This window comes from Eutrigla gurnardus (genome assembly GCF_963514095.1).
Source record: "Eutrigla gurnardus genome assembly, chromosome: 3".
Lineage (NCBI taxonomy): Eukaryota > Metazoa > Chordata > Actinopteri > Perciformes > Triglidae > Eutrigla > Eutrigla gurnardus.
This window is the reverse complement of record NC_139917.1, coordinates 27,570,170-27,582,931: the sequence shown is the minus strand read 5'-3', so window position 1 is coordinate 27,582,931 and position 12,762 is coordinate 27,570,170. Positions and strand designations below refer to the sequence as shown.

The 12,762-nt window shown below is 46.6% G+C and overlaps 3 protein-coding genes across 4 annotated transcripts in view; 1 reads left to right on the top strand and 2 right to left on the bottom strand.

Annotated features, from left to right (window-relative positions):
* The window catches only part of dchs2 (dachsous cadherin-related 2), a 28,571-nt gene extending 23,504 nt beyond the window's left edge, over positions 1-5,067 (bottom strand). Inside the window, exon 1 of the mRNA XM_084003317.1 lies at positions 2,904-5,067. Coding sequence (XP_083859443.1) covers positions 2,904-4,631 — 1,728 coding nt within the window. The 5' untranslated portion in view covers positions 4,632-5,067. The remainder of the gene's footprint in view (positions 1-2,903) is intronic.
* Positions 5,068-5,900: 833 nt separating this feature from the next.
* Positions 5,901-7,708, top strand: LOC311011144 (uncharacterized protein). 2 transcript variants are annotated; one of them, XM_084005909.1, is made up of 5 exons: positions 5,901-6,225; positions 6,293-6,493; positions 6,563-6,768; positions 7,056-7,154; positions 7,356-7,708. In XM_084005909.1, the coding sequence occupies exons 1-5, from the start codon at positions 6,089-6,091 to the stop codon at positions 7,562-7,564; spliced, it is 852 nt and encodes a 283-aa protein (XP_083862035.1). In that variant the 5' UTR covers positions 5,901-6,088; the 3' UTR covers positions 7,565-7,708. The 2 variants fall into 2 exon arrangements, with proteins under 2 accessions (XP_083862035.1, XP_083862034.1); XM_084005908.1 differs by having other exon boundaries at positions 5,902-6,225; positions 7,056-7,193.
* On the bottom strand, positions 7,572-12,483 carry plrg1 (pleiotropic regulator 1). The gene is made up of 15 exons (XM_084005907.1): positions 12,340-12,483; positions 12,044-12,150; positions 11,364-11,494; positions 11,224-11,277; positions 11,021-11,114; positions 10,822-10,912; positions 10,625-10,723; positions 10,440-10,532; positions 9,915-10,064; positions 9,712-9,813; positions 9,000-9,102; positions 8,535-8,643; positions 8,169-8,308; positions 7,853-8,046; positions 7,572-7,767 (listed from the first exon to the last, which is right to left on the bottom strand). Exons 1-15 carry the CDS (start codon positions 12,346-12,348, stop codon positions 7,708-7,710), a joined length of 1,536 nt encoding a protein of 511 aa, XP_083862033.1. The 5' UTR covers positions 12,349-12,483; the 3' UTR covers positions 7,572-7,707.
* Between the last annotated feature and the right edge of the window lie 279 nt (positions 12,484-12,762).

Below are 12,762 nucleotides of genomic sequence, written 5' to 3'. Positions count from 1 at the left end.
CAGTGTCATCGTCTTGAATTGGATGCGTGCTGCAACAGGGAGCCAGTGGAGGTCACGGAGGAGGGGGGTCACGTGGGAGAATTTGGGTAGATTGAAGATAAGGCGTGCTGCAGCGTTCTGGATACGCTGCAATGGTTTAATCGCATAGGCCGGGAGTCCGGCCAGGAGAGAGTTGCGGTAGTCAAGGCGGGAGATGACCAGTGCTTGGACCAAGAGCTGCGTTGCATCCTTTGTGAGGAAGGTCCGAATCCTGCGGATATTGTAGAGGGCAAATCTGCAGGATCGGGCCACAGCAGTGATGTTGGGGGTGCAGGATAGTTGGTCATCGAGGATTACACCCAGGTTCCTCGCAGTTGAGGAAGGAAATACTGTGATGCCCTCAACAGTGACCGACAGGTCCATGCGAGGGCAGTCTTTCCCTGGGATGAATAGGAGTTCGGTTTTATTCAGGTTAAGCTTGAGGTGATGTGCAGTTGTCCAGACAGAGATGTCAGCCAGACAGTCCGAGATGCGAGTTGCAATGTGAGCGTCAGAGGACGGGGGAAAAGAGAGGAACAGCTGGGTGTCATCAGCGTAGCAATGGTAGGAGAATCCATGCGATGTGATAACAGAACCTAGTGATCTGGTGTATAGTGAGAACAGAAGCGGTCCTAATACTGAGCCTTGAGGGACACCCGTGTCCAGAGAGCAGGGTTTGGACATAGAGCCATTCCATGTGACCTGAAAGGTGCGGTTTGTCAGGTATGATGTAAACCAGGTGAGAGCAGAGTCGGTTATGCCAAGTTCAGCCAGAGTGGAGAGGAGAATTTGGTGGTTGACTATGCAGTTTGTAGTTTTCCACGAACATCGTTAAACTGGAAGAGACGTGTTCAGTCGCCACGGCGTGAAATATCGGTTATAAACGGCATCATGTAGGGCTGAACCGTGATACTCGTCTTGTTCTGCCAGAGAAGGTCAAACATAATAAAAGCATAAACACAAAAAAATCCCCCACAATCAAAAGGGCGAAGGGCGTCGGTGGAAAACAAGAGGATGAGATCCTTTCATGTCTCACCGCGCCCGAGACTCTCCGGCCATAAAGATGATGTCGTCGCGGCGTTTATGAACTCCGATCACAGGAGCTTTTCCCGACGTGGGTCAAGGTCTGATCTGAACATGAACCGTCTTTACAACCAATGTTGTTTAAAGGTTGGAATGTTCCAGAGGAGGTGGAAATCCAGACGTTCTCTGGTTTTAACTCCTCAGATGTGAGGATGTGCAGCTTTGCCCTCGTTCACATCGTTGGAAATGAATCACGTGTCACTTTGTTTAAAGAATTAAAGAAAATCAACCTCCTCATTATGAAAGCAGCCCCAGTGGCTTTAATTTTCACCTTCACTTCTCTGCTTTATGTCCATTGAAATACACTCAATTATCACTCACCTGCACCCAGAATGCACCTGTGAAAACACCTGTAACCAGGTACGTCACTTAGAAAGCAGTCAAACACAGTAACTATGTTCAGGACATCTCCAGGTGAATTCATTGTGTCTGATACTGTTATGAGTGTGTGTTTAATCATTACATTGGAGTTCATAGTTTAGATTTATAGCATGCTACAAATGAAGACATCAGACTCCAGATAAAAGTGTTTTATGCTCCGTTTGAACTCGGCATGTGGAATGATTATATAGATTTGGGGTTAAAGTTGTGAGTTTTGAATGAAGCGTCTTTAGCGAGAGAGACTTTGTATTTCCTTTATACGTTTTTGTTTTTTTAGTTTCAACAAAAAGGGCTCTATGTTTAAAAAAAAAAAAGTGTTTCCCCGTTTTATTTTTAATCAAATTAAATGCCAACGATCACGACAACACATCACTTCATAAGGCTTCTTTTGTAACGCTTCAGCTTGTGCCAGGCGGCAGGAGTTTGGTACCAGGCATCACATCTGCCATTAAAGTCACAGTGCTGAACCGTGTGTGTGTGTGTGTGTGTGTGTGTGTGTTTGTGTCGGAGGAGGAGGAACACTAATATCTTTGTGTTTACAGACTGAAGCCACTTTTGTCTTATGAGACGTAAGATGTTGGATGATGATCACACTGGATCGCTTAAACGGCCCTCGTTTGCAAATCTTCATCTTTCTGTCAAACCAAACCAGCTGCTTTATGAATGTAATGTAACGTAATGTAATGTAACTTAACATAATGTAACATAATATAACAATGTAATGTAATGTAATGTAACGTAATGTAACGTCATGTAACATAACGTTATGTAACATAATGTAATGTAACATAATGTAATGTAATGTAACGTAACGTAACATAACATAATGTAACATAATGTAATGTAACGTAACTTAATGTAACGTAACATAATGTAACGTAACATAATGTAATGTAACGTAACATAATCTAATGTAATGAAACGTAATGTAACGTCATGTAACATAATGTAATGTAACGTAACGTAATGTAACTTAACATAATGTAACATAATATAACATAATGTAATGTAACGTAACATAACATAACGTAATGTAACGTAACATAACGTAATGTAACATAATGTAACGTAATGTAACATAACATAATGTAATGTAACGTAACTTAATGTAACATAACTTAATGTAACGTAACTTAATGTAACGTAACTTAATGTAACGTAATGTAACATAATGTAATGTAACATAATGTAACATAATGTAACGTAATGTAACGTAACATAACGTAATGTAACGTAACATAACGTAATGTAACATAATGTAATGTAACATAATGTAACGTAACATAATGTAATGTAACATAATGTAATGTAACGTAACTTAATGTAACGTAACTTAATGTAACATAATGTAATGTAACGTAATGTTACAGGAGGAGAAAAAGGATTTTGTTGCACTTTAAGTGGCATATATTCATACATACTTGTAAGAAGCAGCTCCCGACATCGGCGTGCTCCGGTATGGTCACGTTGTACAGCTGCTGCAGGAACACCGGCTCGTTGTCGTTGACGTCCTCCACCAGCACGGTGACCGTTGCCGTGGACGACAGGGGCGGCTCCCCTTTGTCCGCCGCCACCACCAGGAACCAGAGCTGCATCTGGGTCTCTCTGTCCAGGGCGGCGGTCGTGGTGACCAGGCCGGACTCCGGGTCCACGCTGAGCAGGCCGCCCCCATTGGACTCCAGGATGGAGTACCTGACCTCTGAGTTGACGCCCTCGTCTTCGTCTCGGGCGCTCACCTGGATGAGGGAACTCCCCTGAGGGGCATCCTCGGAGATGCTGATTATGTACGCCTCCTTCTCGAAGACCGGGCGGCAATCATTGGTGTCGGCCACCCTGAGGAGGAGGACAGTCTCGCTGCTCAGAGGCGGGCTCCCAAAATCCGACGCCCGCACCTTCAGCTCGTACAGATCCTTCTCCTCCCGGTCCAGCTCCGCGTCGACACACAGGGCGTACAGGAAGTCATCCGTCTGCTTCAGGGTGAACTTCCCGTCCTCCTCCTCCAGCGTGACAGCAAGCCTCTCCTCTCTGAAGTCCGGGTCGGACACTGAGATCCGGGCAACGTAGTCCCCGACGGCGGCGTCCTCCGACACCACGGCGTCCCCCGTCTCGCTGAGGAACAGCACGCTGATGGCGGGGCTGTTGTCGTTGACGTTCAGCACCTTCACGCCCACAAACGTGCTGCTGTGTTCGGGCTGAGCACCGTCGTCCCGGGCACTGATGATCAGCTCGTGGAAGGCCTGGGTCTCGTAGTCCAGCGGCTTGTTGAGGTAGATCACCCCGCTGGTCTGGTTGATGGAGAAAACCTCATTGGGGTCACTCTGCCGCCGGTTGATCTCATAGGTGACCCGGCCGTTGGCACCCAGGTCCAGGTCGGCGGCGTGCACCTGACACACGGCGGACATCGGCGGGGCGTCCTCGGGCAGCGAGGAGTGATACTCGGTCTGGTCGAACACGGGCGGGTTGTCGTTCTCATCCAGGACCTGGACCTTCACCCGGAGGGTCCCCGTCCGGGCCGGGACGCCACCGTCGAAGGCCTCGATGGCGAGGGAGTAGGAGTCCAGAGTTTCTCTGTCCAGTCTGTTGGTGAGGATCAGACCCAGGCTCGGGTGGGCCTCGGATCCACTTCGATACTCCAGGTGGAACAGCTCGCCCATCTCGCTGTCCGTGATCCGGTATCCCTGGGTACCAAACTCGCCCACATCCTCATCCTTAGCACCCTCCAGCTGGAACCGGGTCCCAGGGGGGCTCAGCTCCGATATCTCCAGGTGGACCTCCTCGGAAGGAAACACTGGCGAGTGGTCGTTCACGTCTTGCACCTCCAGTCTCACCTTGATCACCTCGCCCGTCAGCGTGGCCGCCACGAACTCGTACCGGTCTCGGCTCTCCCGGTCCAGGATCACGGCCGTGGAGATGATCCCCGTGTCCGCGTCGATTTCCAGGTCCCTGAACACGTACGAGTCCCTGCTCTCCGAGATGAAGAACCCGGTGCTCGGCCTGCTCAGCCCGGCGCCCAGATCCCCGACTATGGTTCTGGCGGGCAGACCCTCTTTGACGGAGAGCGTCAGGTTGAACACCTGTCCGAGCGCGTGCGCGTGAAGCAGCGACAGCACGAGCGCCCCAAAGAGCGACGCGGTGTTTCTGCGACACATGGCGTTTCAACTGTCCCGTGTTAGTGTGTGTGTGCGTGTGTGTCGAAGTTCTAACTCACATTATTCCCGTTTCAAATCACACGCACCTCAATCGCATTCCGACGCACTTCTCCAAACAAAAACACGTGAACGCGCCGTGCGTATTCGAGCGCGGGAAGACAAGCCAGCAGTCATTCTCCATCCCGGTATTCCAGCAGGTTATTCTGGTGGTTTTCATCCACACGTCCCTTATTCCCGTGTGCGTAAATCCCCCGGGGCCGCGTCGTGGCGCGTCGTGGCGCCGAGTGTCCGCAGAGCACCGGCTGTGCGCGCTGACACGCCTCCCGGGGCGGCGCGTCCCACACGCTGATCGGCCCCCATCTGTGGCCCTGATTGCTTAAAGATTTAAATTAGGCCGAGAGATTATGCCTCCAGTGCCGCGTGCAGAAAGGTTTGACCTGTTGGGAGGTCACAAGGTGCTGCGGGGAAGTGGAGGGACCCGGATGGAGCAGCCCGCCACGCTGTTGGCGAAGGAGTTGGAATAAACTCAAACAAATAAACTGTTTGATGAGTTTGATTATGGAAAAAGACCATGACGTATTAGGGTGCTGCCCTCTAGTGGTGAAACATTTACATTTACATTTAGGTCATTTAGCAGACGCTTTTGTCCAAAGCGACTTACAATAAGTACATTTGTCAAAAGAAGGAAACAAAGAAACCACAACGTATCATAAAAATAGAACAAGTGTTAGGTGCTCGTCTGAGTAAAGTAGTAGTAAAACCGACAGCTAGTAGTGGGAGAAGTGACAGGCAAGCTCAAAAAGACACAAAACAAGAGACAGGATTGTTAAAAAGCAGTCATTGTAGATCCTAATCATATAAGAGACAAAACATTAAAATAAGATGAATGTATAAGAAATATGTGATAAAGAATATAGACATGGTTTTCTTTATGTAAAGCATTCTAAATAAAATGTAAACAAATAAAATACATGAATAAAGAGAATTTCTATCCATTGAGATTGATAGATTTATGTATGTTGTTGATATGTATATGATTGATGATCTATCACTAGATACTTTGAAAATGTGCATTTCTATATTTTCAAATACAAAAATTACAAATATGAATGTATGTTAATCCCAAAACACCAAATTTAAAAAAGTTAAATTCTATAATATTATTTTGTTTAAAGGGTTCCTTAATCATTAATCAACATTTAATAATTATTTTATATAATTATAATATATATATAACACCCTGATAATGAGGGTGCAGCCCTCCCTGGTCCTGCAGCCCACCCTCCGTGTTTGGGAGCACTGTAACCAGGCAACAGCGGTAACCTTAGACGCACACCTGCGTAAACAGGCAGCATAGCGACGAGTCTCCCTTTGTTTGTTTGCTCAGCGACTCCACAAACTCCACCGCAGAGCTTCACACAGGTTTTCTCACAGATTCTGGTGGAACAAGAGGGACGATGCCGTCTCACGTCATGCTGTCCTACCAGTGGGACGACCAGGCGCTGGTGAAAACCATATACAGCCGCCTCAGGGACGCCGGCATGCCAGTGTGGATGGACATCGAAGGAGGGGTGACGGGCAACATCAACGACTCGTGAGTACCAGAGGAATCATCATGAAATTAAAGGTTCCTCTTGAAGCACAGAGCTGTGTGTTTCCAGGATGGCGGCCGGCGTGGAGGAGGCGGTGGTCATCTGCCCGTTCATGACTCCAGCCTACCAGGCGTCCCGCAGCTGTAAGAAAGAGCTCAACTACGCCGACACCAGGGAGGTGGCCATCGTCCCGGTCATGCTGGCCAACAACTGGGAGGCCAGCGAGTGGCTGGGCCTGATCACCGCAGGCCTGCTGTGGGTGGACTTCAGGTGAGAAGGTCCGTTAGAGATGGGATGACGCGGCTACACTGATCTTACATGAAAAGGTTTTCTCTTCAGAAATGCCCAGAAGGACGAGGAGCACTTTGAGATGTGTCTCCGGTCTCTGGAGGAGGAGATCATGCTCAACGCTGGACACCTGCTGGCAGATGAAGAACCTCCAACGGAGGTGGTGGATCAGCCCGAAGCATCAACACCCCGCCTGAAGAAGAAACCGGGCCGAGCGTTTCGCCACGCGCTGTCAAAGCTCTACATCTACGACTCGGGTAGATATAAAACAACTCCACCGACCAGCCACGCTGCAGTTTACATCCATGCCAGCCCAAAATGTCATTTCATAATGTATCCAATAACGTGGGTTAACTGGTCCATTAAATATGTTGCTTCCATTTCCTAACTGTGTGACTAGATGCGACTTGGGGTCTGATGAAAGTCTATTTCTTGTACTCGGGTGAAACATTTCAATCTGAATAAGCAACCCGAGTCTTGCTCATTGAAATTAAACTGCACGGACTTCTATTAAAACTCACGATTCCTTCTCCTGTGCCTCGAGACCTTTTCACCGACGAGCAGATCGACACCAGAAACACGGTGGAACTCAGCGAGGCACCCGGAGATCGCCGTTACTGGGTGGAGGTCAAGGGCGACGGCTGTAAGTACTACAGGAACGCCGTCACCAACCGATACCTGGGTCAGTACAACTAACCTGAAGAAAACAAACTGCAAGTCTGTTAAAAAAGGCTTTATTAAACGGAGCAAAAAGAAACTTCACATTGCAAAACAGAAAAAAAGGGCACCGTTTTGTTTCTTTAATCCAAACAGCATTTTAACGCACCGTACTGTCCGTCTGCAGGGTTTGACCCCGACAGGAACCAGATCCACTCTGAGGCCGGGCCGTGGGAGTCTGAAGAATGGCTGATGTTGGTGGATCAGACGGACCAGAGCCACCAGAGAGCCGTCGTGGTCAGGAACAAACGCTCGGGGAGGTTCCTTGCCGTCCAGAACGGACACTTTATCGGACTAACGTCGTACAACCAAGACTGCAGGTGGTTTTTAGAATAAAACGGGACAATGTGGTCGCTTTTATAAGCTATGAAGAAAAAAGGCTGTAGCAAGCATAACTTGATGTATCTACAACAGGAGGTTTGGTAGAAATCAAAAATAAAAACATTGTTACTGTGACAAGGAACAAAAAAAAAAGGCGATTAGAATCTTTTTCTCTTGAGGATTTCTGGTTTCCAGTTGACGGGGTGGCTTTCTTCCGTCTGCAGGAGGGAAAACACAGTCGTCAAACTCATCTGCTGATTGAACACTACGACCTAAAGTTTTAAATATAATGTTCCAACTTACAGCGGTGTCGTCCTCTTTGTACACTTTGATGGTCTTGTCGGCCTCGGCGGTGATCAGCCTGCTCTCGGAGTTGTCGAACATGCAGGCGAAGATGCCCGACTCGCTGTCCAGAGACCCGGGCTGCACGGCGGCGTGGATCCGCTGGAAGTTGTAGCCCGTCCTCCAGTCCCACATGTGGATGGTGCCGTTGTCGGCTACAGAAAGAAGCACCATGTAGTCAAACTAACATTCTGAGACGCTGTCAGCACCGAGTTCACGCAAAACGATGATCTATAAATACGATTATGAAGTGAAACACGGAGATAGTTGTGAATACCTCCAGACACCAACACGCCATCAGAGTTCACAGCCAGAGTGTTGATGATGGCGTTGTGGCCCGACAGGTTCTGGATGAAGTTGCCATCTGGGAACATCCACTGCTTGAGGTTATCAGCAGAACCAGAGGCAAAGGTGTATCTGTGAAAAGACAAAGGTACGTTACTGTAAACCTTTGTTTGGTTTGGAATGGCAGAACCCAGAGGCTCAAACATGTTACTGTTCCCTTAAAAGGGGTTTCAACTTTTTTACTTGCAGCTAGTTGGGGAAGTTTTCACAGTTCTAGACAGTTTTCGAGTCGCTTGGTGGGTTTAGAAGAATCCACTACAACTAATGAAGCGACGTGGGTCCGAGGTGTGCGACTTACTGTCTGGGGTGCAGCGCCAGCGTTCGGACAGACTTCTTGTGGTTCGTCAGCGTTGCTCTGGTTTTTCCGGCGATCAAATCCCACAGTCTGATGGTTGAATCGTGGCTGCCTGCAACAAGTTCATCAGCCGTCAGGAATGAATGATTTTCAATCCAGCCTGAATACAGACGCTCCGCTTTCTATGATGGTGTGGATGTGTTGTAGTGACCAGCATGCGCCACCAGAGGTCGTCTCTATTGTAACAGGTCTTTTTAATGAAAGCCTATAGTTTAATGTCAGTTGCTGTGAATGTTACTTTTGAGCGGGGAAAAAAACGAATTGATGCGACGTACAAGAGACAGCTTCCTTTCACTCCGGCGCTCCACTGACTGAGTTTATCGCTGTCTTGCTCTCAACCTCAAATGGTCAATACGTAGACATAAAATTAAACTTCAGACCGCCTTGCGTAGCAGAAAACATATTTACCGGTGATGATCTGTGGCTCTGCAGCCTGACATCTCACCGTGGCCACAGTGTTGGTGTGGCCGGTGAGTGTGTGCACGTTAGCTTTTGTCCTGATGTCCCACACCTGCACGGACAGAAGAAGAAATCCAATTAGTTCAAAGAACTAATTATGCAGAGGCAATAATAATCTCTAAACAACTTTCTTTTTTTTTTTTTTCGTGGGAAAGATTAACGATATCTGAACGTGAATGCACACCACAGAAAACTACAATGAACTACGATGAGTACGTTGTTCATTCTCTAACTGTTGTTCCGATATTCAATACGTCCTGTAAGGTATGACATGACAGACACATTTGATTCATTGTAACAGAGCAAATTAATCATGAAACACAAACTGAACATCGCAACGTTAAATGTTTTACGTCACTTCAGAATTAGACCGCTTAACATAAACACGTCAACAATCATTGTCAGATTTTATATATATATATATATATATATATATATATACCAAAATTCTATATCCACGAAATAAACATGCAATAATGCGAGTGAGACTATCTGTATTCTTCTTAAAAGGTGAAAAAATAAACAACAGAATTACTTATTAAAACGTATTTATTCTATAAAAAATGTGTATAGTACATACGCTCTAGAGGAAAGTTCCTCTAAAGTTTTAAATGTAAAAGTGGAAGAATAAAGGTACGAGGGCACACGGAGTAGAGCTTACCCTCGCTGTGGCGTCTCTGCTGCACGTCACCAGCACGTCGATGGTTGGATGGAGGTCGATGTCATACACGGCGCTCAGGTGTCCGTGGTAGTGTCTGATGACCTAATGCACAGATCCATGATGTCATGACAATAACAACACAAATGTCTTTTTATGGCTCCTCCAGCACATTAACCTTCCTGCTCATTACAAAAGGCAAATACCTTGTTGTACTCCAGATCCCAACACTTGACCTGCTTGTCTTCTCCACAGGAGAACAGGTATGGGCTACGATTGCTGACCGCCACGCCGCGCACTGTGCTGATGTGTCCGGTTAAGGAGAGCTTCAGCTTCCCACTGGCCAGGTCCCAGATCTGTCAGGACAAACACCATGAGCTCAAAGACTTCTAGACGTCACGTAGCCAGAGAAGAAATGTCTTACATGTAGCTGTTAACATCAATACAGAGATGATCTGGTCAGTCTTGGACAATGTGTTTAAGTGAACTTAGTTGTCGTCATGTGACCAAACTGAGATGTGTTCATGAAACTGGGGCAAATTAAATTCTTGATTAAGACCATGCGATGTAGTTTAAAGAGCTGCCGTTCCCACGGTTAAAAAAAAACAAAAATACGTCTAGACAATTAGAGAATGAACCTTGCCGATAACATTTGTTGTTGTTTTGGACATTTTATACACAAAATAATTAAGCAAACCGTTTAAATGACTATAATTTCCAGTTTTGCTCACCTTTATGGTTCGATCAGCAGACCCCGTGACAAACCACTGATTCCCCGGCTCCACGGCGATGGATCTCACCCAGCCCAGGTGACCACTGATGACCTATCAGATGAAACGTACTACCGTTAAAAACAACACAGAGGGATCATCCGAGAGGCAGGACTCGCTTTGGCCTCAAATGGTTTTCTAGTTACCCGAAACAGCTTCCAGGGTGGATGCCACTTGGGTTTGGGCATGGTTGGTGCTTTCCTCGCCAGCGTAGAGTTTCTGGTGCCACCTCCTTCCAAGAGCGACTAAAAAGGAAATTAATTATGAGCTTTGGACTTCTCTCCGGGTGTTACAGCAAGTGTCAATGAGATACCACATCAAGTGAAAACATACTGCAACCTACCACAGCCGTCGACGGAGGGTGAGATCGCTCTGCTCCTCCTGCATGTCGATGGATGTCTCCGACACTGGCGGCAGTACGGCTCACGTCCTGCCTAAAATGCAACAACGCGGCGAATATTGTGTTAAATATACTTCACCTCCAGTGTTTACACCAAATTAAACCAATACACGTTACATTCTGTGGAGGGAAGCAGGCTTGCCTGGCTTGTGATGGCGGCAGAGCCAGCGCCAAGGAGTGGACTCCTCCATCACTTGGATTCCTGTGCATCTTTGTGTCAGCAGTCAAGGTCACTCCTATTAAAATACAAAACATACTGGCATAAAACACGAGGATAATGGAGATGCAGTTTATTGGGTGGGCTCAGCTAATGTACACGTATGTTTGGTTAATCGCCGTACTCACCGGGTCCAGAGGGATAAGCGTGTGTCCCGGTGATCAGGTATTCTGGGTCGTCCGCTGAAACACATCAACAACAATAAGGACTCCTAATAAATGAGAAATGTTTCTAAACACTGGTCCGATGGTGTGCGGTTCATCCTCACTGGGCTGTGCGTAGCTCTGGTGGCCGAGCATGCTGCCAGGAAGCACTCGGCCTTTCTCCTCCTTCAGCACAGGCATGTGTGACACTGCACTGTAATCGGCCTTCAGCTTCACACTCATCTTCATCTTGTGGCTGCAAATACAGGAGATCCAAAAATGATGCACAACTTCAGCATCACAATACATATGCTTTAAAGGGTTATTTAAGTGAATAATACGGATACAGTTATCTATATTGGTATAGCAACAACCTTTAATATCACATTACTGATAAATATTATAATAAATGCGTCCGTTTTGTTTCAACCAGTGAATAAAATAGAAAACAAATCCGAAAATATCCATCAATATTACCACACAGCATCACACTATACAAACTCAACATTACTTGGTCTTAAATGACACGTAAACAAACATTATAGAAGCAGGGAAGGGAATTGTTTAAGGTCTGTTACACTCCTTTTTAAAATATTACACATCCCACATACAAATAATATTGTCAAGACTAAATTGGTGACGTATATCATTGTAATTGCGCAATTTAATTCGTTTTTTTTTGCATTACTGACCTCATAGTCTATTTCACAGCGTAAACCAACGTTGAACTTACATAGCATTACTACTGGAGATAATTTACATGAACGAGTCACTTGGAAATGAAGCTATGAAACACGTAAATTACCTTTCGTCGTCCAGCGCGACGGACTTGGCGTGGTCGGATACGAACATATCATGGGTCCGTTTGAGGGATCTGAAGACCAGCGTGTGGACCGAGTGCTTCTGGACGTCCTGCAAAAGGAAATACTCACGTTTAATACAGCAGGACAGACCAGCAACCTTTCTCTATCCTTGAATACAAGTCACACGGGCAAGGCATCGTGTCTTAAACGTAGCGCCATCCAGCAATTAGCCGGGCCCGATTACTTCTAAGCGGGACAAAATAAAACGGCCAGGAAGAGACGTCAGGGCTCGGCTTACCTCCGCCATTGTTGCGACGTGAACACGGAAACAACACCACAGCCGAACAAACTACTTTTCTTCAACGGTTATACTTCTGGTCGCACTCAGAAACGGATCACAATCCTGAAAACATGACCAGACCTCCACAAAGCCGGTGACCGCGCCTGCCCCGGAAGTAAACAATACCATTACAGCTAGAAGGGCGTCATCGCCCCCTAGCCGCCGGAGGGTGTATTGCAGAACAATTCTGCAAAACAACAGAAAACAAATAAATACCCCCCCACCCTCTTTTTTTGCACAAGAAAATGTAATGACATTATTAAATAAAATAAAATTTGAATTTTCACACACTTATAATACCAATTAATCCAGGCTTGGCAGTGGTACAGTGAGTGTAACTTAACGTAGCAGTGAGCACAGGCCAAAGTTTGGTTTTCAAAC